Source organism: Stegodyphus dumicola, chromosome 1 (genome assembly GCF_044657685.1).
Source record: "Stegodyphus dumicola isolate Sdum_Otavi_A_Nest chromosome 1, ASM4465768v1".
Taxonomy (NCBI): domain Eukaryota; kingdom Metazoa; phylum Arthropoda; class Arachnida; order Araneae; family Eresidae; genus Stegodyphus; species Stegodyphus dumicola.
This window is the reverse complement of record NC_140768.1, coordinates 161,379,697-161,407,675: the sequence shown is the minus strand read 5'-3', so window position 1 is coordinate 161,407,675 and position 27,979 is coordinate 161,379,697. Positions and strand designations below refer to the sequence as shown.

General features: G+C 35.1%; 1 protein-coding gene across 2 annotated transcripts in view; it reads right to left on the bottom strand.

Moving 5' to 3' along the window:
* The window catches only part of LOC118205151 (solute carrier family 12 member 7-like), a 430,643-nt gene that overhangs the window by 56,838 nt on the left and 345,826 nt on the right, over positions 1 to 27,979 (bottom strand). For both annotated transcript variants that reach the window (XM_085822721.1, XM_085822719.1), the window contains one exon: positions 23,172 to 23,251. In XM_085822721.1, the coding sequence (XP_085678847.1) occupies positions 23,172 to 23,251 (80 nt within the window). The remainder of the gene's footprint in view (positions 1 to 23,171; positions 23,252 to 27,979) is intronic.

The following is a 27,979-nucleotide window of genomic DNA, read 5'->3' as shown; positions in this document are numbered from 1 at the left end:
GTACGTTTCCACCCAAATATGGCATCTGAAAGCTCGAATTTGGAATTAGTTTTATTACCTATTTCATATTTTGTACAATTTCAACGAATTTTTGATTAACAAACTCAACGATTTAAAAGCGAGCAATGGCAACACTCTCCGGGGGGGGGGCAAACCTTTTTATCTGCAGCGCGCAGAACTGTGCATCGGAAATTTTAAAGATATGCTTATTTAAAAATTATTTTCCGATATTGCTGTTGAACTGAATTTTATGGTTTAAGTGCAAAGAACATGCTATTTAATAAAGAAAGGTAACACACAAAATGTTAAAAAATCGAACTTTTGGAAGTAATTTAAAATCTGAAACCTTAAAGACTTAAAAAAAAAAAATCTGGGGGCCAGATTATTATTTACACAACATTTGCTTCTGTGCATAATAGTAAAATAGTATACATATTACTATGAACTTCCCAACTGCAGTTTCTTGATTGTTTTGTGGCTAACAGCGACATAGTGGGCAAACTGCTATGGACACATATAATGAGGTGTGCAAACTGCTAAGGAGACGAAGTTCCGATGTATCGAAGTGGACAAGTGTTTACATGAACAATGAACTCAACAAAATTGCTCTTCGAGTTTATCAAAAATTACCTTAGAATCCAGTTTATATGAACCTAGAATAGTCTACACAACATCATAAACTTTGGGCTATAGAACTATTAAATGCTAGAACTGATGTGAGTGGCCAACTCCATGGATAATTGCAACAATAGTGTGCAAATTACTAAGGACACTCCTCATTAAATGTGTAACTGATAAGAACATGAAGTTACGATGTATTGAAGTAGACATAGGTTTAGAAACTGGTTAATATATAAGTTCCACTTTCCACAGCATAGATCCTATCCATGATAATGTAATGATTAATTGATTGTATATTTTTTCCATACATTACATTATTATTTGTAACAATAACTGTAAAAATGACATCGTCAATTTAGCATTGTAATATTATTATCATTGAATAAATGAATGAAAGCCGCTGGTAGCAGGGCTTAATTTCTAAAATTAGAAGTGCCGGAGACCTATGAAAGACTCTCAGCAAAGAGGAACAAGAGTAAATAAATAAAATGACTATTAAACTCATTAATAATTTTAAAATTAAATAGTTAATTATTATCAAATTAATTAATAGTTATTTAATTAAAGTTTATTAATTGTTATTTAATTAATAATTATTATACAGTACAAAGTCCGTAATCCGGACTCATCGGGACTTCGGCGATTTCGGATTAGGGGTTTTTCCGGATTATAGATCATCAATTTAAATATGGTAAGATGGCATGCAGAAATTATAAAATTAATATATGAAACCGTAATTTATGAAATAAAGAGCAATTATGATCTAAAGGGTATCAAATTTTACAAAACAAAAAGGCTCAATATTTATTTGTTTACTCTATTAAACATTTCTTTCAAAACGCGCATGCGTAAAGCCTACATTACGCATTATCTACACGCATGTGTAAAGTTTGTGGCCTTGAGGTCCGGATTATAGATCATTCCGGATAATGGACGTCCGGATTACGGACTTTGTATTGTATAATTAATTATAATTTAATTGACAATTATTAGTTAATTATTATTTATTGAAATAATTAAAGATTAAAGTAATTAAATAATTTAAATTAAATGTAAAGAGATAAATTAAAATTTAATAAGCAATTTTTAATATAATTTTATTGCTAAAAACAAATTTTTTGAAAAAATTATAATGTATTTCTCCAGCCTTCCTATCGTGCCTTCGTGGTGGAGTGATTTTGCATGCTGGGCCAGTATTCCAGAGGTCAGTGGTTCGATTCCCGGCTATGGCATTGCTAATTTTTCATCTTGCCTGCTTCAAAAAAATACCTAATATCTCTACAAAATTTTTATTGAAATTGTTATTCATTTACGCAAAAGAAGTGATGCAGACTTCTTATTTAGGGTTCCGGTGCGCTCCACCTAGAATCATGATTTTTTTACAAAAACTAAGACGCATCTGAGGCATATTTTACAAGTGCACATCAGCATAGCCACTGAGGTAGGGGTTTCGAAAATGGACCAATGAGCTTCTATTGCTCTTGTGACGCTAAATCTTCGTGCATGTGAGCGCATCTTGTTTACTTTATAATTTGCATTTGTTTCGCAGTTATAATTGTATGGTGTAATAGTAAAAAATCTCGTAGTGCTTTTGTTTTATGAGTTTCATTAATCGCTGACATTTCACTTTCGCGATTTCTATCACACATCGAGGAAATGACTCGAGCTACATTTAGCCTCTAATATTATGCATTTACTAATGCCTGTGGATTAAGAAAACTCAAGTATATAGTTTTTTTAATTGAGCTGAGAAGGACTAGAAGTGTTATAACGAATCTAGTGTTTTCTTATTTCAGTGCTTGCATTCTTTTGATTTTTAAAGTTCTTTGATTTTTTAAGAATCAGAATACATATTGTGTATTACCTGATTATATCCACTGTTAACATCAAACATTATATGTGAATAAATTGAATATATTCTTTCTGAATAAGTTCACTCTGTTTGATGAGTATTTCTTGTGTAGACAGTACATTTAAGAGTGAGCAGTTATTAAATGTGAAATTTAACACACTAAATATATATGAAGGCAAATTAGTTCGCATACTAAAAAGTTCACTTTGAATAAAATTCTGCATTTGCTATTATTTTAGAACTTCTTTCTCATATAGACAGCAATAAAAGGTGCTGACTTCTATTTTACATATATAATATTGGTGTAAATATTTTTCTCATATGCATGGTTTTATGTAAAGATAGCATTTGAGCTCAGATATTTAACACATATTTCTTTCTTCATCTTATTTACCACTTATCAAATAATATTTCTCGTGGATATTTTTGCGGAGTGTCCAACATGTGTTTGTATTTATTTCAAATTCTTTCAACCAGGTAATGAAATCTTCACAATTGCTTATATTTGATCTAACTTCGCAATGAAAATTTCAGAAGAAATAAACGAAGCTTAAATTATTTTGTACAGAAAATTGCGTGGCAAAATATTTTCAACCATCTTGCTTAAATCTTAAAGCACGCGAAATGTCATGTGACATGACAGAAATATTACTGGATGCCCATTGGTCCATCCTAGAAGACACTCTCTCGGTGGATACACAGATGTGCACTTGCGAAATATGCGCACCGGAGCCTGGCTCCGGCTCATTTAAGTTCTGATCGTAAGGGGGAAAAAGTTCTTTTATCATCACAAAAATTAAACATTTGTGATAAGGTTACATAAAAGAAGAGACTGAAGATTTATATGGACAAGGATGTCTCGTGAGAATAAGCTGAAAATTATTATTTTTTTAACTTACAAAATACGTTTTCAATAGTTATTAAAATAGTCTTTATTAAAATAATTAAATCGTTGGCAATGTTAAAAACGCAAGCTCGAGAGCCACGAATTGCTCTCGCACTTAAAATGTATAGAATTTGATTTTTGAAATAGATAGGTTTCTCTCTTGTCGAGTTGTATGTAGCCATTTTTTTTTGCGTTCAATAAAATTTTTATGCTGTGTTTTGTTTGAACTTGATGTCACAACCCAGGGTTTGCATAGCGGTTTCGGCCACTACACCACAGCAGTAAATATTAAAAGTTGGTGGCAGCTTTTAGGGATTGTTCCTGAGAGTAAATTTAGGACCGGACTTTTTCGCCTGTGAACTTGAGTTTTATGTGAACAGTAAAGACTTTCCTCTCTTCAAGAACGATCTAATTTTGTGTGCAAGGACTGTTCGCATGGTGAAGCCTCTTCAGTGACAAGTGACAGTGTGTCAGGAGGGAACGCCGGAGGAAGCGTGATCTAGTGCCGCAAAATAGTGAAATTTCCCGGAAGAATATCCAAGTAGTGCCAGGAGAGTCAATCGAAGGCGTCTTCAAAATTGGTGAGTACCATTTTTGTGATTTTGGAGAGGTTATGCCAGTTAATCGAGACCAGGCTTATTTTGGATATAGAGCAGGAAAAGGTTGCCTCTTAATTAGCATTTTTTTATATATGCTTTGTTTGTAGCATAGGTATTATCATTAAGCGTTGTAAGGCAATTTGTGCTCAGAATTGTTAGGGAATTATTCAGTTTTGGAGAGATAGACCTGTTGTTGTTGTTTTTGTGTTATTGTTTTTCGGGGTAGGTTATTTTTCTTTAATTTTCCATAATGGGTGAGTTTATGAGGAAATTTACTAAAACTCTGCTATTGGAGTTAGCGGAGGAGTTTGAAACAAATGTGTCTCAGGCAATAAGGTGTTACCAATGTGAAAAGGACGGACATATCCGACCTAACTGTCCATCGCTGGAAAAGAATAAGGCTAATCTGGTGAATAATCTAGTGGAGAGTTTAGGAAAATGTTTTGAGCCGTATTTCAAGAAAGCAGTAGTTAATGGGATAGAGAGAGAATATCTGAGAGATACTGGAGCTGGTATAGATCTGTGTAATAGTACTTGGATTAATACTAGTGACTTACTAGGGGAAACTGTATGGGTGAAACATCCTTTGGACACAGAGTGTAAATGTTTACCTTTGGCGAAAGTCACCATTGAAGGTGATTTTGGTGTGGTCATCACAAAGGCAGCGGTTACTCCGGTAGAGTTAGATAAATAGTACTATTTGTTAGGGAATAAAACTGCACAGTTGATTGAGGAAATTAGGGAACGACCGGTTCTCTTGAATGCCGTGGAGACTCGTAGTCAGGCGCTTGCGCGCAGGAATTTAGAGAGAGCGAGTGCAAAAGACTTAGATTCCAGATCGGAAGAAAAGAAAGAGATAGAAAATGAAATGGCCGTCAATAATGAGCATTCGGAAGAAAGGAATTTAACCAGTAATACGGAGGAGGCAATTAAAATTGCAGACATCAGTTTAGAAGAAAGGTCTATCCTTGCGGATGTTTCGCCAGCAGAATTCTCGGAAGCACAAGCAACAGAAACTCATGATAATGTTCAACACCATACAAAATTTATTATATCGCATACTGAAGGAACACAAGATCTGCAGAATTTGATATTCTAAAAACCCACTTCTATCAAGACGTTTTCTTCTGAGAAATTGCTTCCAAATAACCTTGCTGTAAAAATGATGTTCAATTATAATGCTGAATCAAGTGCATATGCTATATGGCATGCAATATATAAGGAGACATTACCAGCCATTGGCGAGTTTTCTTTGGATGAACTGACAAATCATAAAGTCAGGAAAAAGAAATTGGGACCTCATCCAAATATAGTTGTAAATGTTGAAGAGTGTCCTATCTCGGTGATTGATTATTCGAGATCAGATCTACGGACAGCAGGAACTTTAGCATATGAAGTATATGGAGGAGCCAATCCTTTTTGTTCTGTAAACTGTTGTTTTAAAAATGATTTTTGTAGTGTTTTGGAATTATATTTTTGTAGATTTAAATTTATTTGCATAGAGTGTTTCATTTTAAAAATGGTTAGAATCAAATGTTTTAAGTATTGGCATTTTGTAAACTGAAAAGGTACTTTGTGTAGATTCAAAATTTAAATCTTTTTGTTGTATTTTTGCATTTATGTTATCTAGAAATAAGTGCAGGGTAATGTAACTGGCTTCTCTATTATCACTTAAATGGTTACCACTTGTGTTTTGAAAGCAGTGAAATGTATTTAGAATTTTTCCTTACATAGTCAAGAAAAATTGCTTTATGAGGGGAGGAGCTGTGATAAGGTTACATAAAAGAAGAAGAGACTGAAGATTTATATGGACAAGGATGTCTCGTGAGAATAGGCTGAAAATTATTATTTTTTTTAACTTACAAAATACGTTTTCAATGGTTATTAAAATAGTCTTTATTAAAATAATTAAATTGTTGGCAATGTTAAAAACGCAAGCTCGAGAGCCACGAATTGCTCTCGCACGTAAAATGTATAGAATTTGATTTTTGAAATAGATAGGTTTCTCTCTTGTCGAATTGTATGTAGCCATTTTTTTGCGTTCAATAAAATTTTTATGCTGTGTTTTGTTTTGAACTTGATGTCACAACCCAGGGTTTGCATAGCGGTTTCGGCCACTACACCACACATTCTTAAAGTACAGCTGATGAAAATTCAGATAATGCAAAAAACAGGGGAGAAAAAAGAATGAGGGCGTGAGGGTATGAGTGGGTGGAAACAAAAAATGAGGGGAATCTTGGTGAGAGAGAACGTTCTCTTTGACCACGGCTCTCTACTGATGTAATTATAGCCATCAAGCAAATGTGTGTCAGGAGTAAAATGAGTCCTGAATCTGACGCCTAAGGATGAATGCGAAGTTACTGGTTACCCTTTTCGCACCCCATATTTGGTTACAATAGTGGATACTGTGGGAAGACGCTGTATAGGACATGCTTGAGCAGTTTATTTCAGTATTTCACTCTTATTGTACTCGCTGTCACTTAACGCACATCTATGAACATAAATTTTCCTTCCTGCAAAGATAGCTAACTGTAACCATGTACAACAATACACTAGATATGATGGCATGGTGAGAAATTTACGTGTTCCTAAACAAACTCCCCCAAATTTATTGCCATTCTTAAAGAGAAATGTTTCCGAAAATAAGTGAGGGGACTTTACTTGAACATCTCATGTTCTCATGAATTTGTATTTCTAGGGAAATAGAATATTGAAAGGTCAGCTTATTGTTAAACTAAAACGTTAGGAATTCTGAATTATTTTACCTTGAAATTGTGGCTCAGTTTTACAAAATAAGTACCGGAGCTCATCTCATTTAGGGCTCCGGTGCGCTTTGGCTAGAATTGTAATTTATCTTACAAATTGAGAAGTACCCGAGCCGGGCTCCAGTGCAATTTAAGCACTGGACAGCAGTGGATGGTAGATTCTCTTTCTGTCGCATACACATAACTCTGATTGGTGTAGAGCCTTAGGTCGGAGGTTCATGCGATGGCTTTTCGGTCGCTAGCCACGATACTGGCAAGGCAGCAAATGAATAATTGTAATTGAGCCTCTATGTAGCAGTAACCATATCTAGCCCTCATATCCGTTTCATTAATCTCGATAAGTGGAAGGTACTAGAAATATCTCAGCGGCCAGAAGAAAACTACATAAGACTGGGAAAAGCATCCGTTTCCAAGTAGTGGTTATTAGTTCAGAGCTCGATTCGGAGTATTGAGGTATCCATATCCGCTTTCCTTTTAGATGCGCTTTGCATTGTGTTGTGTTTAATCCTCATAGTAGTTTGAAATGTAATTACTGATTGTACTTTGTGATGAGCTGTACGAGTATTTTTGTGGAAAGTTCCAGAACTATGAAATACTTCTTCTTGTAAAATAAATTTTATCAAGCTATCATCGGTTATACATGCCTTCAATTTATTACGAACCCGTTTACACATGCAACAATATTGTTTTGAAAACTTAAATATTTCTGTACACAGAAGAAAATGGATGAATTTTTTATAAAAACTCGCAGAAATAGTTTTATTTTTTTATTTTTCGAACTCTTTTTAAGGATGACCGTGTTAAAAATATCTTTAAACTCTGAATTGCTTTTATTTTTAATCATGCAGCTTCTTTAAAAATAAATACTGGAAGGAAATTGAAGTATTTGCAAATGTCATTGGCTGGCATATTCATTTGTATTCATGGAAACCTTGAATAATTTTGAATTTTACTCACAGCAGCGGTGAATTTTTATGGGTTTCGAAATACAAACTTCAAATGTCCAGGTGTATAGGACATAAATGGAGGATATACTGGAGTTCATAAGAGAACAAACTGTTGGTGTTCTTTGGCAGCTGTAGAAATTACTAAGACAGCAAGTCTTACTAGCAATCCAAGGTCACAATATCCAAGGAACACCATACAGGTGACAGTGCGATTTTGCTCAGATCCACCCCTAATTTTGATGGAGAGCACCCCGGAGAGACGAGTCCGACGGTCTCCCACCCCTCTCCCTTCCCAACAAACCACACCAGAGAACTTTCTGCTCGCCGCATATTTAGAGTGCCCCTGTGCCGCACCGACACTACACATTTACAAGCATCCATGCTTTCTCCGGGATACAAACCCGGGCCCTTTGGCACAGCAGTCAGCGATGCTAACCACTATACCAGTTTGGTGGCACAAATAGTATTCGAATGTGGATGCTTCATAGGGTTGGAGCAGCTAAAGTAAAATCGTTAATAACCAGTATCCATGACAAGTACTGATTGTAGTGGTATCACAAGAATAAAAATGGAATTACACAATGTAAAATGTGTCTTATTCAGTGAGGAATTCATCTTCAATGTTGTTCCCATTTCTAGGAATGTTTATTTGTACAAAACGTCCTCAGACGTGGAGTCACTAGCAGCATATGTAATGTGGTTACAGTCTTCGAATGGATGTCTTCGTTAATTGGAGAGGTCTCTGGAAGAATGTCTTTGTTAATGGCCCTATAGAAGGACATTAATGAAGACATCCCTTCCCTTAAGCATGCATTTTGCCAGGAACAAGCCAACCAAACTGCAGACCAGATGATCAGGGGGGCATGATCTCGATTGTCTCTTGGCTAGAGCGAAGCATCGAATAGGACTGGTAATAATTTGTGTCACAGTATCGTGAAAGTCACATCATCTATCAGGACAACTGATGGACCAGACCAGCTCAAATTTTCAAACTTTATAACCTGAAGGACATATTACGCATCAAGACTACAAAACATTACTTCACGCAGCAAAACTGGTAACAGCGTGACTTGAAGAATATGTAAAGCGACCTGAACATCTTGTGTATCTTGTATAATTCTCTAATCTGAACACTATCAAGGCTGTCTGAGATATCAAACAGGACAGAATTGGAAAATAATTCCTCTTCCATTATTATGAACTGAAATACCCAAAGTTTACTCTCATTTAACTGAATACTCTCATTTATTCGTAATTTACTCTGAAAAATTACGAATTTTGTATATATGTAAATAATTTTAGCGACATTATATGTAAAATTGCAATATCTCTTGTATAATGTAACATAAAAGGCCTCAAGAGCTTCACCGGAAAAATAAGATTACAGGTCAAGTACATTTAACATTGAGGTAAATGACTATTTCGCTGGTCGCCAAGCTGGCGATGATTTTGGCGACTGATTTTTGTCGCCATATTCGGTGAAAGTCACAAAAGCTCACTAGATCTGGAGTTCTTTTTTGACATTTTGATCCAATCCCTCCGTATGTCACTAACCGTATCCAGCCCTATGTAACTGAGACTGCATACACCTTCCAGCAATTTCGAGAAATTGAAGTTAATAGCAATTTCTCGGCGGATGGGGCAAGACTAAGAAGCGGAGAGAGCACCAGTTCTTAGTTTAGTTCAGAGTACAGAGATATAACCATATGAGTTTCCCATTTGAGGGGCTTTTTACATTGATTTCTGTTTAACATTCGAAGTAGTTTTAAGTGCTAACTACTACCGACTTCAAAGTAGTTTTAAGTGGTAACTCAGACATACCAAGAACAGATGTACACTGCGCAAGAAAAAAATGGCGCAGTGCTATATCTCTCGTTCTACTGGGCCGATTGACAAAATTCAGCTTGCGTTTTTCATGTTGGAAAACGTAACTTACGATATGTAATAGATTTATACGGCATTGAGCTAATGTAAGTATTTTGACACAAAATCGGACTTTTTCTGAAATGACATGTCAATTTTTTTTATATTTCAATTTTACCACTCAAATGACGCCAAACTGCCAAGTTTTGTAAAAATCTCATGAGTAGTTGTTAAAAAATTAGCTCTGAAAATTTTAACTCCTCAATGTTAATTGAGTTTGGTACATATTTGTTAATATCTCTTTTTTTTTATTAAACTTATTTGATACTTCCTTTCACATTTCGAAATTTAGGTTCATTTCAAATAAAATTCGCCCCTTTTTTATGATTTATTTTTAAAATTTTAATTTTTAAATAATTTTTATAAATTTTTCGAAAAACATTTTGAGTTATTATCAAAAAAATTTTTACCAATATCTTAAAGTAGATGCATTTCTAAGCATACCCGCAAAAAATAAAAAAAATTAAAAAAATTCAAAATTTCTGAAGATATACGTGAATTTATATATTGGCACATTTTGAAATTTGGCATGTTTGTTGAAAGCAATAATAACTCAAATGTGGTTAGGCAGTTTGTTAAAATTATTTAAAAGGAGAGCAATGTGACCTTTTTTTCCACTCTTGCACAATGTAAAATAGTAGGAACGATGTGACTTTTTTTCCGGTCCTTCACAATGGAAAGGAAAGAAAAACAGATTGCCATATATTACGAAGTTCGGCAAGTGAATTATTCTTGGCGGAAATTGACAAAGAGATACCAAGATAAATATGTCAATTTCTCCGTAAATTTTGCACCAAATTTTACAAAATTTAATATTTAAGCATAATTTGAATCGTAGAATAGTGGAAATATTGACAAAAAATTTATATGTTCTTTCAGAAAAAGTCCCATTGTATGTCAAAATACGTATGTTAGAATAATGATATATATAAATCTAATATATATCCTAAGTCGTGTTTATTTGGAATGATCCTTAATTTCGGAATGTGAAAGGAATAATCAAACAAGTTAAAAAAAAGAGAGAGATTAATAAATATACACCAAACTCAATTAACATTGAGGAGCTAAAATTTGGAGAGTTAATTTTTTTAAAACGACTTGTGCGATTTTTACAGAACTTGGCAGTGTGTCATCATTTGAGTCGTAGAATCGATATATGGAAAACAATTGCCACGTCATTTCAGAAAAAGTCCGATTCTTTGTCAAAATACCTATATGAGAGCAATATTGTATATAAATCTAATATATATCCTAAGTCATGCTTTCGAGATATGCAAAACACAATTTGAATTTCATCAATCGGCCCAGTAGAACAGGAGACATAAAACTGTCCCCTCCTTTTTTTTGAAGCAGTGTACAAGAACTTTTGTGAAATGTTCCAGAATTGTAAAATGTTTCTTTTGAGAAAATGAATTTAATCAAGCTCTCATTGGTTGCGTGTGAATTCAATCTAATATGATCCCGTAAGAACGTAACGATATAAGCGATAACAAATCATTTATAACATTCGAATAGATAAGTATAACCTAAGAACAGTATTTCTCCAAGTTCTCTTCATTCACACACGTACTCATCATTCATCAATACATGCATGAAGATCGAAACTGATCTAAAACATATCATGCTTAGTTGACGGTATTTTAGATCTTTTTAAACTTTTTTTAGCCATAACTAAACACATTGGCGCAACATCCCTAGTGGGCTATGGCCTGTAGTGCCCCCAAATCTGCTTTCTTGACTTTGGGCCCTGGAGTGCATTAGCATATGCCCTGGACCAGTCGCGGACACTTAGCCGACAACCACTTAGCCGACGGGACACTTTGTAAGGATCCTAAGTTTTACTAACGTTTATTTTGTTTTAAATCTTTACTATCACTTCTTATTTTCTACTTCCGGCCGGAGTTAAAAGCTTTAACTTACTTATGCAAATTTGTCCTGCTAACGCCAAGTACTTAAGTTGTGGTTTTTTGCCAAGCAAGACAGAGGAAAGAGGTATTGCAAGCCGCTTGCCATAGTAGTTTTACTCGGTTGCTGGTTGCCTTCAAGGCCAGAGGTTTAGTCCTCTTGATAATTTTAAACGTATCGTAGTTTTAGCAGCTCTCTGTACTACGTACGGATTTTGTTAAATAACGGCCAATCTTAAAGCTAGGCACTTGTATATTAATCCAAAGTTAGTTTTAGTTAGTTTTAGTTAGTAGTTTTATATTCTTACGTTCTTCCGGAAATCTCTGTAAAGATAGAAAAATAAAGGGTTTTGTATACCCTTCCTGTGTGTATTGTCTACTTCACAATTTATTGAACATAGCTTGAGTAAGCTCCCTGTTCGGAGTCAGGACAGTTCATGTTTCCAAAGCATGTGAAGAGGAATACAAGTCCTGATAGTGGCGCCCGACGAAGAAGAATAACCATGGCCGAGTTTCAAGAAGAACCTGAGGAGCCTGCCGCAGCGGCTCAGAATCTAGAAATGCCAGCTGCCGCCCTGAAAGGATTTGGTTACATCGTCCAGACCATGCGCGCATCGATGAAACCAGAAGCAACATTCAATGGAAACTCACCGGTAACCACTTTTTTGAAAAAATTGGATGACCACTTCATGCTGTATCCAGTCTATAAATTCCAGAAAGTCACCTTAGCTACCAGCGCTTTGAGGGGCCAAGCGCGTAATTGGTTCAAATGTATAGCAGAAACCTCTTGGGTCAAGCGGGAAGTCCCACCTATACTTACGAAAATTTTAAGACTGCCTTAGTAAAAGCCTTCACTGTCGTAAGAAATCGTTCAAAATTAGAAGCAGAACTCTTCAGCATATACCAGCAACGAATTGAAAATCTCTCAAGCTTTATTTTAAGAAAGATTCACGTCTTTAAACTCTTGTATGGAAGCCGTCCGGATCCTGAGATAATCCAAGTGATTTTGCCGAGGTTACTTCCCCAAGTACAAGACTTTATTGAATTAAGGAATCCGACTACACTGGAAAAGTTATTTGAGCTAGCAATCCAGTTTGAAAGTAGAAGAACGGCCGACATTGAACGAAGACGCCAGTATGAGCAACGAAGCCAATTTGGTGCGCCAAGACCACAACAAAGGCAAGAACACGGATACGGAAGCAAATCGAATCAGTGGGCAAGGAAAACTGAGTATCCAAAAACAACCGGCGAACGTCGACAGTTCAATGGTAAGTCAGAAAAAAAGTATCAAGCCCAGCGGAAGAAGAAGGAAGGCATGGAAAGGAAGAAAGAAAATTTAAACTAAAACGGATTTCTGCTGAAGGGAGGGTGCGGAAATCCGAAGGCCAAGAAAATCCCACTTCCTTCAAGTTAAATACAGTTATTGTGAAAAAATTGACTCTTCCAAAGATTCACGTTTTGGTGAACAACATCCCAGCCACTGCACTCCTGGATACAGGCGCGCAGTGTTCCTGTGTGGCAGAAGATTTTTTTAGGAAGTATTTTCGTAGATACCGAATATATAATTCGGATAATACGACAGTGTTAGCTTCGCAGGGAGAAAGATGCAAATGCATAGAGGCAGAAGCAACGCTGGATTTCAACCAAGCGTCCCTTAAGCTGACCATGCAACCAGTTCTGGAAGAAAAAAGAGAACCACCGACATTAAATCTCAACCACCTGCCTACGAGAGAGCAACAAAAAATTCGCCAAGTGGTAAGTGAATTTGCATCGTTATTTAGTGATATTCCCAGATTTACTCAAGTTACTAACCATAGTATCGACACAGGAGATTCACTGCAAGTTCGCCACAAGCCGTATCGGTACGATAAGAATAAAGAAAAAATTATAGAGTGGCACATTCGAGATATGTTACGTAAAAAGATCATAACGCCCATCTCAAGTAGTTATGCTAGCCCGGTTGTGTTATGTAAGAAAAATAATGACTATCCAGTAACACATCCGAAAAGGTGGCATTTTGCAATTGACTATCGTAAATTAAACTCCATGACTAAATATCCGGTATATCCGTTACCTATTATTGAAGAAATTTTAAGGAACATAACTTCTACAAAACACATGACTACGTTAGACTTAACGACTGGTTATTTTCAAATAGGTGTTAAACCAGAAGATGTGCCTAAGACTGCTTTTATAACCAAGTCTAGCACTTATGCATTCTTGCGTATGCCGTTTGGCCTTTCGGGGGCACCGGCAACATTTCAGCGATGTATGGACATTGTGCTAAGGCCTGTTCTAGGAAAGACCACATTTATCTATTTAGACGATATCATTATTACTAGTGATAATCTGGACCAACATGTACAGGATTTAAGACAGGTGTTTTCATTATTAAATGACGCCGGTCTAAAAGTTAATGTCGAAAAGTGCAAATTTGCAGCCCCTGAATTAAAATACTTGGTTACAAAATATCTCAGAAAGGAATCGAGACGGACGAATCAAAAATAATCGCTGTGCAAAAGTATCCGCCGCCAAATACGGCGAAGAAGCTGTCTTCTTTTCTAGGACTTCATATTATAGGTACTTTATAAAAGATTTTGCAGCTATTGCTGAACCATTGTTAAAATTAAAAAGGTAAAAGGCAAGATTCTCGTGGACGGCCGAAGCCAATAGTGCTTTTCAAAAATTAAAGCAAGCATTAACGCAAGCCCCTGTGTTGAAATTTCCTGAAAAGGATGAGAATTTAGAAATTTCAGCGGATGCTTCGGATTATGCGGTAGAAGCTGTACTTTCGCAAAATCAGCAGCCCGTGGCATTTTTTATGAGAACTTTAAATCAAACACAAAGAAATTATTCCGCGACTGAGAGAGAGGCACTTGCAGTTCTGTTAGCAGTGCAAAAGTTCCGAGTCTATTTTGGAAGGGCGCCATTAACAGTGTATTCTGATCATGCGGCGGTAACTAGATTGTACTCAGGAAAAAACTTATCCCCAAGGTTAATAAGATGGGCACTCAAGTTACAAGAGTATAATTTGGTAATTAAGCACACCCCCGGAAAGGAAAATATCGTAGCAGATGCCCTATCCAGAATAAAAATAGATGAAGATGGTAATACTGTAAAGGTGGCAATGCTCACAGCATGTACAATAAATTCCCGAGAAACTGTAATAACCGAACTGGGTAAGGATCCGGAATTAAAAAATATTTATGTTTATTTAAAAGATCCTGAAAATTTTAGCCACCAAGATATTGTAGCGATAAGAAATAGGGCAGCCCATTACGAACTAATAGATGGTCTATTATTTTATACAAAAACTACGAATTCCAACAACGAATTTCGACCTGTTATCCCATCTAGTCTTAGATTAAATATACTGCAGAAGTTGCACGACTCCCCTTTAGCTTCTCATGCTGGTATTCGAAAAGCCATCCAACGCGTAAGCGAAGCAGTTTATTTTCCTGAGCTGCAAAAGTTAACAAGGGCGTATGTCCAGTCCTGCCCAACATGTCAAGCAGCTAATTATATTAATTTACGCCCGGTCGGGTTTCTAAATAGCATTAAATCCGAATTTCCAAATGAAATAATTGGCATCGATTTATTGGGTCCTTTTCCGAAAAGTCAGTTAAATAAAAGTCGGTATCTCCTTGTTATGGGTGATCATTTTAGTAAGTGGACCGAAATTGTTCCCTTAAAACGAGCCTCCGCGAAATTAGTTACTGATTTTATTTTAAATATATATATTTTAAAATACGGGGCGGCCCTAAAAGTTATATCGGATAATGGTCCTCAATTTGTAAGTAATATATTTGAAGATATGTGCCAAAAACTGGGCATACGTCATTTAAAAACGGTCCCGTATCGGCCGCAATCAAATATAGCGGAACGGATTAATAGAAATATAGTGAAAATTATCCGTAGTTATGTTAAAAATTTTCATAAAAGCTGGGATAACTATGTCAATGAATTAGCTTTCGCCCTTAGGACCGCAAAACATGATACGACGGGCAAAACTCCTGCTGAGTTATTTTTAGGCAGAAAGATTATAATGCCGTTACATAAATTATTTTATGTTCAACAAAGAGCCCCAGAATTTAAAATGGGCGATATAGAAAAATTAATTAAAGAAGCAAAAAAGAACACTGAAGTAGCACAAAGAAAACAAAAGCTGTATTATGATATGAAACGACGGGCAGTAACTTATAAAGTAGGGGGTGAAGTGTTAAAAATTAAGCATTCACTTTCTTCAGCACCAGAAGATAAAACTGCCAAATTCTGTCCACGATTTGAAGGACCATGTGTCATAGAAAAAGTAACTCAGGCTGTAGTGGTGTTAAAAGCCAGGAATGGTGAAACCTGCACCGCAAACGTTAACCAGATAAAACCATTTTATAATCGTAATAAAATGCCAATATTTCAAGATCTTTTGCAGGATCCGGCACGGTAGGCACAAGCTCCAGAGGTGGAACAACGACAATCACAAGGGCAAGCCATGAGTAGACAGGAGCAATTGAAAAGAAAGTTCCCCCGTTGGAAAACTGAAGGTAACAAGAAAAGAAGCCGTTCCACCGACCAGAAAAGAGAGGGCTCGACCACCCCCAGAATGAAGAAGGGAGAAGTGCGACTAATGCAAAGAGAGCCAGGAGAAACGGCAGCAACTATAACACGGCTCCAAAACGGAAGATCTACCCATCGGATAGGAGTCTACGCAGCAAATGTCGACGAATTGAAGGAAAACCAGCTGCAGATGCAAAGAAGCAAGAAATGTTTGAACATCCAGCAACGAGATCCAGGCAACAACGAGAGAGAGTTGTCCCTGTTCCGTCAAGACCAGCTGCCATCAAACGGCCGAGACCACAAGCAGATGCTAAAAAGAAGGTCTTCAAGGGTGACCAAACTGGAAGAAAAAGAAAGCTCATGGATGAAGGAACCGAAGGGCGAACCCGCACAAGAAGGAAGATAAAGATAAGTAAAACTTTATGTTACTTTGAAACTTTTAAGTTAATTTTTCATTCTTACTGCAAGTGGCAGAATTCAAGAAGTTTTACCTCATGTGAGGCCTACCTTTATCGCCAAAAAGGCGAGAAATGAGTTGTTACCTATTTTGGTATTATGTTTTTTAATTACTCGCGAGTAAAACTAAAATTATTGTATAATAGGAATGTGTAAATACTTAAATATTGTAAAACCATTGATAATCTTTGAGAAAGGTACCTTAAGAAAATTGTAAAAATTATTGTATAAAATTTTATTTAAAAGATTCTGGCAAGAAAGAAGTTTTAGTCTGAAAGACTTTTGAAATGTAGTATTTCAATGTAGAAGAATTGGCACTTGCTTGGAAAAGAATAGAAGTTAACAAACAATGTACTACTAATGTATGTTTTAAAATGCGTAAAATTAACGGCATGTTAATATGTCCTTATATACAATGTGAACTGTTATCTTAAAAAATAGAAATACTGTGATATGTTAAAAGTGAAAATATTAGAGTAATACCAAAAATTTTAACTTATGTGACTGTAAAAAGAGCAAATTATTGTGAATATGTGTTAAAGGTTGAATGAATGTAGTTAGGCTCTCTGACGCTACACTTCAGAGTTAGCCACTTTTCAGAATAGTACCTCAGGGTTTGGAGATGAATATAAGGTGTGTTCTGAGGTCTTGTTATGTTGAATTTTAACACTTATTAGTGTTTTGATTGCAGGCGGTAGTGTTGAACACTTGTACATAGACACCTTCGTGTTTGGTGTTTTCCTTTACAACACATGTCAGAGAGCACGGGGAGATAATTAAATAACGTCATGAATGAAATAAGAATGTTAAAACAGAAATATAAGTATTCATGTTAATTGCCATTTAATTGTGTAACATTTCATTAAACTAGTTTTCCTTCCAGATCTCTGGAAGGAACCAGATTTCAACTAAAAACTCCTGTTTAGATGCAGTACAGATGAAAAATCTTGTCCATGGAGTGGATAATGTAAAAACGACTTTTTTTTAATTTCTAGATTAGATAATTTCTAGAGAGAAATGTTTGTAAAAGATTGGCCACGCGTTAGATTCTAGAGCTAAAAGTTTTCAACAAGGTCGTTTTAGACCTCAGTTTCAAACTAATTAACTCTGGTGGGAAGTATGTAAGGATCCTAAGTTTTACTAACGTTTATTTTGTTTTAAATCTTTACTATCACTTCTTATTTTCTACTTCCGGCCGGAGTTAAAAGCTTTAACTTATTTATGCAAATTTGTCTTGCTAACGCCAAGTACTTAAGTTGTGGTTTTTTGCCAAGCAAGAGAGAGGAAAGAGTTATTGCAAGTTGCTTGCCATAGTAGTTTTACTCGGTTTCTGGTTGCCTTCAAGGCCAGAGGTTTAGTCCTCTTGATAATTTTAAACGTATCGTAGTTTTAGCAGCTCTCTGTACTACATACGGATTTTGTTAAATAACGGCCAATCTTAAAGCTAGGCACTTGTATATTAATCCAAAGTTAGTTTTAGTTTAGAGGTTTAGTTAGTAGTTTTATATTCTTACGTTCAGACCACTAGTGGTTGGTCTCTGTATTCCGAAGTTCTGGAAATCTCTGTAAAGATAGAAAAATAAAGGGTTTCGTATACCCTTCCTGTGTGTATTGTCTACTTCACAATTTATTGAACATAGCTTGAGTAAGCTCCCTGTTCCGAGTCAGGGCAGTTCATGTTTCCAAAGGAAGTGAAGAGGAATAGAAGTCCTGATAACTTAACCGACAGGACATTTAGCCGACAAGGACACTTAGCCGACAGGTCATTTAGCCGACACGGACACTTAGCCGACAGGACATTTAGTGGAGACCGACAGTTAGCCGACAGGACATTTAGCCGACACACAGAATTCGCCGTCAGGGCATTTAGCTAAAGGACAGTTAGCTGTCAAGACATTTTGTCAACAGGGCAATAAGCCGACAGTGATGTTTAGCTGACGTGTACCCAATAATTATTTAAATTTACAATCAATTACAAAATTTCTGGACTTCTCCATAAGTTCAATATCTAAGTTATTTTTTTCACCTATCAGTAAAATTTAGTTTTCGATACTTGAAGATCTCATATGTGCTTTAAATTATTGCGTTAATTTAGTATTGTTTGATATGTATCGTGCTGTTTGGTGTATATTTGCCAAATTGAAAAAGCGCTGAAATTTCTCGTCAGAGAATATGAATTACATTTCGAAAGGAAAAAAGAATTTTTTAGCTACGTACGACGGTCACTTAATTACATTTTAACATGGGATCTTCAAACATTATCCGTAATGCTTCTTCATTTAATTAAATGGGTTCTTATGAACACTTCCACATGATTAATAATTTCCCTTGTTTATTTAATGATAATAATTTTCCAATCTTGCTCTTCCAAATGCTTTCAAATTTCTAATATCTTTACACTTCATTAATATTTTATTCATCACATCATGTTACATTCTTTCCCTTACAAAATCGTTTAGCTCCTCCCACTAATGAAATTTCCTTTCCCTGTCCTATGAAGCGACGCAGTCGCACATGTAGGTATCCAGCCATTGCCTTACCCTGTATATAGCAAGTGAAATTACTGAGCATAACCTTTTTCTGTGCTATCACTAAGTTCAGGAGATTTAAATGCAAAGCATTCAGATACCATTTTATCGAAGTAGGAGGTAATGAGCAATTATATTCGTAGGGAGCAATTATAGTGATTTGGCGGATACTGTATAGGCATAACTTTGCTTGTAGGAATACCGTGCGAGAATCCGCTGTGAGGTGGGATCATTCATTTTGCGTTACGAAGCGCAGTTACTGGAGAGACATCGTAAGCTAGACTGAACTGGCTGCTGTCTTCAGCGTAGTAGGAGTAGACCGTTCTGAAAAATCTGAATAATGCAATAAAAGTTATGAAAAACGATATGTAGTTTAGTTAGGTATTCAGTAATTGTGCGGTAGTGGTCTGAGTCATAAGCTCTTATGGTCAGTGTACCTCCACTTAGGTTTCCACGATATTTTTTTATATTTAATTGCTCTTCAAAATCTTCTTTCATCTTATTCCAATCCCCCGTGAAGTCTGCTAACACTATAGGGGGAATGTGTCCTGCTTTTTTGCTGGGTGCAATAAATTCACCTTCCTCTGCTTCCATATTGTCTTCAGGGTTTAGTTCCTCGAATTTACTTTTTTTGAGCTGGTTTTTCTATTTCGGAATTTGATAGAGTTCTCTCATGAGTTATTCTAGAGATTATGTCAGAATGCACAAAATTTATGAGTTTTGAGGATGGTGGCATGAACTGCTAATTATAGAGGTCGCAAATAATTTATACCTTTGCTGGTCTTAAAAATTCACTTTTTTTAATTGTTTTTATTAACAAAACAAAATATATTTTCTAAACTAACCCTCACTGCCATATGTTTCTATAAAAAAGTATAATTCAAGAATGACAGTAATTTTTATTGCATTATTCAGATTTTTCATGACAGGGAAAGGAAATTTCATTAGTGGGAGGAGCCAAACGATTTTTCAAGGGAAGGAATGTAACACGATGTGATGAGCAAAATAGTAATGTAACGTAAAGATATTAGAAATTTGAAAGCATTTGGAAAAGCGAGATTGGAAAATTAATATCATTAAGCAAACAAGAAAAATTATTAATGATGTGAAAGTTGATTAAATAACAGAAGCTTTATGGATAATTTTTGAAGATCACATGTTAAAATGTAGTTAAGTGACCGCTGTAGTTATCTAAAAAAATTCTTTTTCCTTTCGAAATTTAATTTATATTCCCTGACGAGAAATTTCAGCGCTTTTTCAATTTGGCCAATATACACCAAGCAACACGATACATAACAAACAATGCTAAATTAACACAATAATTAAAAGCATGTATAAGATCTTCAAGAATCGAAAACTGAATTTTACTGATAGGTGAAAAAAATAACTTAGATATTGAACTTATGGAGAAGTCGAGATATTTTGTAATTTATTGTAAATTTAAATAATTATTGGGTACGCGTCAGCTAAACATCACTGTCGGCTTAGAGTCCTGTTGACAAAATGTTTTGACAGTTAACTGTCCCGTAGCTAAATATCCTGTCGGCTAACTGTCCGTGTCGGCTAAATGTCCTGTCGGCTAACTGTCCATGTCGGCTAAATGACCTGTCGGCTAAGTGTCCTTGTCGGCTGAATGTCCCGTCGACTAAATGTCCTGTCGGCTAAGTGTCCGTGTCGGATAACTGTCCATGTCGTCTAAATGACCTGTAATAGTAATGTAACGTAAAGATATTAGAAATTTGAAAGCATTTGGAAAAGCGAGATTGGAAAATTAATATCATTAAGCAAACAAGAAAAATTATTAATGATGTGAAAGTTGATTAAATAACAGAAGCTTTATGGATAATTTTTGAAGATCACATGTTAAAATGTAGTTAAGTGACCGCTGTAGTTATCTAAAAAAATTCTTTTTCCTTTCGAAATTTAATTTATATTCCCTGACGAGAAATTTCAGCGCTTTTTCAATTTGGCCAATATACACCAAGCAACACGATACATAACAAACAATGCTAAATTAACACAATAATTAAAAGCATGTATAAGATCTTCAAGAATCGAAAACTGAATTTTACTGATAGGTGAAAAAAATAACTTAGATATTGAACTTATGGAGAAGTCGAGATATTTTGTAATTTATTGTAAATTTAAATAATTATTGGGTACGCGTCAGCTAAACATCACTGTCGGCTTAGAGTCCTGTTGACAAAATGTTTTGACAGTTAACTGTCCCGTAGCTAAATATCCTGTCGGCTAACTGTCCGTGTCGGCTAAATGTCCTGTCGGCTAACTGTCCATGTCGGCTAAATGACCTGTCGGCTAAGTGTCCTTGTCGGCTGAATGTCCCGTCGACTAAATGTCCTGCCGGCTAAGTGTCCTTGTCGGCTAAATGTGTCCGTGTCGGCTAAATGTCCTGTTGGCTAACTGTCCGTGTCGGCTAAATGTCCTGTTGGCTAACTGTCCGTGTCGGCTAAATGACCTATCAGCTAAGTGTCCTTGTCGGCTAACTGGTGTCGGTTAAGTGTCCCGTCGGCTAAGTGGTTTTCGGCTAAGTGTCACGGACCCGCCCTGGACAAGTGGTGAGCTTGTCACAGGACTTCCAGTGTTTGGTCACTAAGCGAACTTGGTACTCATTTTTATCGACCCACTCAAGGGATGAAAGGCTGAGTCAACCTTGCCCAGCTTGGGGAGCATATTTCACTAGTGCACATCAGCGTAGTAACTGAAGGAGGGGTTTCGAAAATGGACCAATGAGCTTCAATTTCTCTTGTGAAATCTTCGTGCATGTAAGCGTATGTTGTTTATCTTTTAATTCGCATTTGCTTCGCAGCTATGAATGTATGGCGTAATAGTAGAAAATCTCGTAGTGCTTTCGTTTTATGAGTTTAATTAATCGCTGACATTTCACTTTTACGATTTTTTATCACGCATTAATATTTGGATTGATGTTCACGGCATATTATAGCTCTTTACATCCAGAAAATGACTCAAGCTTCAGTTAGCCTCGAATATTATGCATTTACTAACACCTGTGGATTAAGAGAATTCAAGTGTATAGTTTTTTTCTAATTGAGCTGAGAAGAACTGGAAGTGTTACAATGAATCTAGTGTTTTCTTATTTTAGTGCTTGCATTCTTTTGATTATGAAAGTGTAAGATTCAGAATACATATTGTGTATGACCTGATTATATCCATTGTTAACAATAAAAGTTATATGTGAATAAATTGAATATATTCTTTCTGAATAAGTTCACTCTGTTTGATGAGTATTTCTTGTGTAGACAGCGCATTTAAGAGTGAGCAGTTATTAAATGTGAAATTTAACACACTAAGTGTATACGAATGCAAATTAGTCAAGTTCACTTTGAATAAAATTCTGCATTGGCTATTATTATAGAGCATCTGTTTCATATAGACTGAAAAAAAAATGTTGCTGACTTCTAGCTTAAATATTTTTTTCATACGCATAGTTTTATGTAAAGATAGCATTTGGGCTCAGATGTTTATCACATATTTCTTTCTTCCTCTTATTTACGACTTATTAAGTAATATTTCACATGGATAGTTTTGCAGAGTATCCAACATGTGTTTGTATTTATTTCAAATTCTTTCAACTAGGTAGTGAAATCTTCCCAATTGCTTATATTTGATCTAACTTTGCAATGAAAATTTTCAGAAGAATTCGACGATGCTTTAATTATTTTGTACACAAAACTGCACGGCAGAATATTTTCAGCCATCTTATCTTAAATCTTAAAACACGGGAAAGGTCATGTGACACGAGAGAAATATTACTAGATGCAAATTGGTCCATCCTAGAAGCCATTCCTTCGGTGGCTACACAGATGTGCACTTGTGAAATATGCGCCCGGGGATCGAACCCGGCCTATGGTGCAGCTGTGTGACGCGCTAGCCACTGCGCCACCAGGCCTTCTTTCTTTAGCTATAATTATGTTAAAAATTCATCAGCTTCGGTCTAGCCTTTCACTGAATTTAGTTAAATCAATTCAAACTTTTCAATCAATTTCATTTCAGATTCACTTGTTAATAGCTTCAAAAACTGCAAGTACACTAAAACTATAATGAGAACTTGAACATTAATGCAAATACTATATAATTTTCAAGATAGTGCTTCTTACCAGTTTGGCAGCTTGGGCTTCGCTGTATCTCTTCGTAAATTCTCCATCAAGAACAGCTGATACCAGTGTAAGGCCCTTGCCTAATATGGAAAGAAATCAGAAATAATTATTTTCTATGAATATTTGGCAGTGAATTCAAGAGCATCGTGCCGGTGATCCGTCAAGTGAGTATCCGTCAACAAGTTTGTTACTACCCTGTATATCAGAATTCTGAAATTATGTGAGGTTATGCAAATCTATGTTACGTTAGATAACTGAAAATATAAATAACCGCAGCCATTTGCAATATCATTTTAAAATTTTCTTTCTGTATTTTATCAAATGTTATCATACACCAAAGATCCATTACATTCTGACCACCCTCCATCTATGACTTCTCTGTATGGCCTTATTAAATTATAAATATTTTTTGCTGCACTTTATAAAATTATTTCATCGAATCTAACGGGCCTGAAGGCCAAATTTTCGGTGCACAGGGTTGAAAGCTAACTTTTGGCTACACTGGGAAAAAAGGCACTCAATTAATTCACTGTTCTAATAAGAGTTTCAAATGTAAACAAATGACAACCTCGTTAGGCTAGTGTCAAATAAACTTTTAAATTGTTAATAATTCTACAACTATTTCATGCAGGTTAACTAATGGCATAAAAACCTTAACCGCAGCATATCAACAACATAATTAAGTCACGTTTAAAGCAAAAAATGCACAATTTAACAACATATAAGTATAAAAAAACTGACTTCACCATGCAGTGTAATATATAGTATATACAGTCAAAAGTCGTTAATCCGGTCTCGTCGGGACTTCGGCAATTCCGGATTATCGATTTTTCCGGATTATAGATCATCAGTTTAAATCTGGTAAGATGGCATGCAGAAATTATAAAATTAAAAATATGAAACCGTAATTTATGTAATAAAGAACAATTATGAGCTAAAGGGTATCAAAATTTACAAAAAAAAAAATGCTTAATATTTATTTGTTTGCTTTATTAAACATTTGTTTCAATGCAAGTTGTTTAAGTTGCTTCGTTTTTTATGTGATAATACATGCTCTTTAATTCTATAAACAGACATAATTTCTTGTTCAGTTACAAAGTTCCGCTGTTCAAGTTCTTTAATTGCTGTGTCGAGAATACCGACTAATTTGTCAATCGAAATTTTTTCGTTTTCAATAACCTCTACCACTTTCTTCGCTATCGGAAGCGAATTATAATGACGAGGAATTTGATCTAAATCATACCAAAGACGGAGTACATCGAGATGAAATACTACATTTAGTAAGGAATTATAAGCCAAATAAAATAAAAACATCTGCCCTGAAATAAGGATACTGCTGACAGATCAACTTCCAATTCATTGCGCGCCGCGGCGTTAAAGATAAACAAAGTTTAGATAAACAAACTTTAAAGTTTAGATAGACAAAGGATATGCCTTTATCCATTTTTTGCAGGAATTCCACTTTTTGTTTCGAAACATACTTTCGAAAAGATACTTCGACTTCGAAACATACTTTCGCTTTGTAGATCCTTTACATATTAGTAAATATATATCAGAAATTCTATTTGACATAATCGAAAGTTCAAGCTTACTTTTATAAAATTGCTCTAACAGTCTGCAAAAAATAATAAGCCGAATCCAATTCGAAGATTAAGGAAAAACGCAATCTGCAACATTAATTGAATTAGATAATTTTAGCTTAGCTTATACCGTCCGTTATACATTAAACGCGCATTCGTAAACGTATTTTGCGCACGCGCACACGCATATTCGCAGCCGTAAAGGTCTTACGCACATGCGTCAACATGACGCATGAGCATAAAGTTTGTAGCTTTGAGGTCCGGATTATAGATCATTCCGGATTATGGGTGTCCGAATTAACAACTTTTGACTGTAAAACACTTTGCCCACTTCCCACTAGAAAGAACGTAAGTTAATTAATACTTTTCTGGCCTTTTATATTTTCTATCTTCATGTACATTCTCTTTTCTTATTATATATATTTTAAATTTAAATTTTTATTTTTTTATTTGTTTTTGCAAAGATTGCATTATATTTCTTATATTTCGTAATTTTCTAATGTTTATTTCAATTACTTTGAGTTCTATTTCATAATGCCAATTTCCAATGTTTAATTTTTACAAATAGTTTTTAATTAAAATGCATAAACACGAAGGTGTCGGGGGACAATTACTCGAGTAATTTATCAATTTTACTGCAGAAATTGCTTTTCACTCAAAATTGAATTAGCGAAAATGCTTAATCGGAATAGTTCTTTGGTGCTCTGTATTGGTTCTTGATCCCTTATATTCACGGAAATATTTGGCCTAGCTTGAATTGCGGGTTTGGCATCGCCTTATTACTTGAGTAAAGGACGAAACACCTTCGTATTTATTTCTTAATTATTGTTCATTGAACGGGAGTTAGTTTGTTCCCATTGAAAAGTCAACTAATTTTCGATCAATGGCAATAATTACTTGCTTTTAATTTATTTCGCTTTACAATTGAAATTTTGTTATTCATGATTTAATTCAAGTCCCCGTTAAACATTTTTAACAATTTGTATTTAAGTTACTTTAAAACAATTTTTGGAATTGAATTTACTAACTATGGATTCACTCTTTTAAGATAATTCTACTAAAATTAATCTTAGGAGATAATATAATCAATATTTCTTTAGTAAATAAATATAATATAGGATATATATATACTATATATATATATATATATATATATATATGTAAGATATAACAAAATATGACAGCTGTTTCAAAAAAATAATTGACGACCTCAAAATTAACATTCTAAATTTGATGATCTGGCCCTAAATTCATCTCTTCTCGCAGGTTCCAGACTTTTCTATGTTATGTAATGAAATTGTGTTTTAATGCAGATGCCTCTCGTCCAATCAAATTAATTCTAAACCAAAACTGTGAACTGAAACTTCAGCCTTCTTGCTATGAAAGTACTATAACCTTTCCCTTTTTCCCTGCATAGCTTTCCTGCCGACAAGACGCTTTTACACCATGCTGCTGCTTACTTAAGATGACGTTCTAATTAAAAATGCAATTTATGTATTCAAATATAATTAGGAAGTATCTTATCTGAAAAAGGATGATTTGATATGCATGGAAAAAATAAAGATTGTGATTTTTCAAGATATGTTGTGCTAAATTGCGTCATCATGCTTTCCACTCTGCCACCTTCTAATCACAGTTTCATTACATATACATATATTTATATAGTATATATATTTCATATGCTTTTCGTGCGGCCAATTAGAAACAAAAAAGGAGGTACACAGATACATATAGCAGTTCCATGTGCAAAAAAGTTCTGACGCTATGAGAGGTCTTTGAGCTATGAGTTTCATTAGAAAAACATAAAACACCAAACACAGTTAAAACTATTAATTTTTTTTTACTATTAAAATCACAGTTCCTAATGCAAAAACAAGCCATTCGGGAAGCGGGCAAGAAGTCAGATTTTTCAGTGCACAAAACTGAAAGTTTACTTTTGGTCTCATTCGGCCAAAGGACTAGGCGTAGAAACTGACTAATTTGTTATGGATGCTATGCTGAGTCAATATAAGGGATAATTTATTGACTTAAACGATAATTCGAGAATGGATTAAGCATAATATAATTCGTAATGATAAAAGAAGACATTACTTTGTTGTTGTGAAGCTTAGTTTCTCCAGATTAGCAACATATCCACTATTCTGTTAAGTTTCAAATGTAAACAAATATGGCTGCTATGGGGTTTTAAACAACTTTTAAATTGTTGATAATTTTACAACTATAACATACAGGTTTAACTAAAGGCATAAAAATCTTAACCAGAAGATAAGAACAACATAATTCAATCACTTTTAAAGCAAAACCTACATAATTTACAAACATGTAAGAATAAAGAAACTGAGCTCATCAAGCTGAAAACAGAGTGGATATATATATATATATATACATTTATATACTTTTGGTGCGACCGATTGCAACAAAAAAGGGAGGTGCTCATCTACATGTTATAGCAGTCACACATACAAAATTTCAACGTTCTGAGGCTAGTCATTTTTGAGTTTTGCGAGATACATACGTGTACGTATGTACAGACACCAGAACAAATTATCTTCGGAAATCATTTTAAAAAGCAGTTTTATAATTGTTTTGGAGGAAAAGAGTCTTTTATTCTGTCCTTACATACGGACGTCACGCAAAAACCTCGTTTAGCATTCGATAGCGGGCAAAATGGATAGTTTCGTTGAAATATGCTGCCTGAAACGTTTCGCGATTACTATACTTCCTTTTTACTTCGTACAAGGAAGTAAAAATAGCATTCCCAGACATTAAATATTATAAATAAATTATTAATTCCGATTCAGAAAATTCATTTCGACTATTCTTATTTTCGTACCAATTTAATCAGCCGAAATAATCATTAAAAACTCTGAAAACGGTCGTTTTCGCAGTCATTTTTCCGAGTGGCAACAGTCTCGCGCGTTGGAGATTAAAATGCTTCATTTTGTACGTTGCCACAAAATCTCTTCTGAATCCATTTTAAACCAGTTTCATAACTCGCTTTAGAAAAAAGGGTCGTTTATTCTGTTCTTAAGTACTGTTAGCATAAATTTAAGTATATTGCATAATGAAACTCGAAAGGAATACGAAACCAACGTGCGCCAAGATATATATTGGTGAGAGAAAGTAAAGTTCGTGAGCAATACAGTATATTTGACTTTCACCTTAGCTACGTGAAGTGTATTCGTTTAGTACTTTCTCTTTTCAGGTACTATGTCTACGTATGTTCCT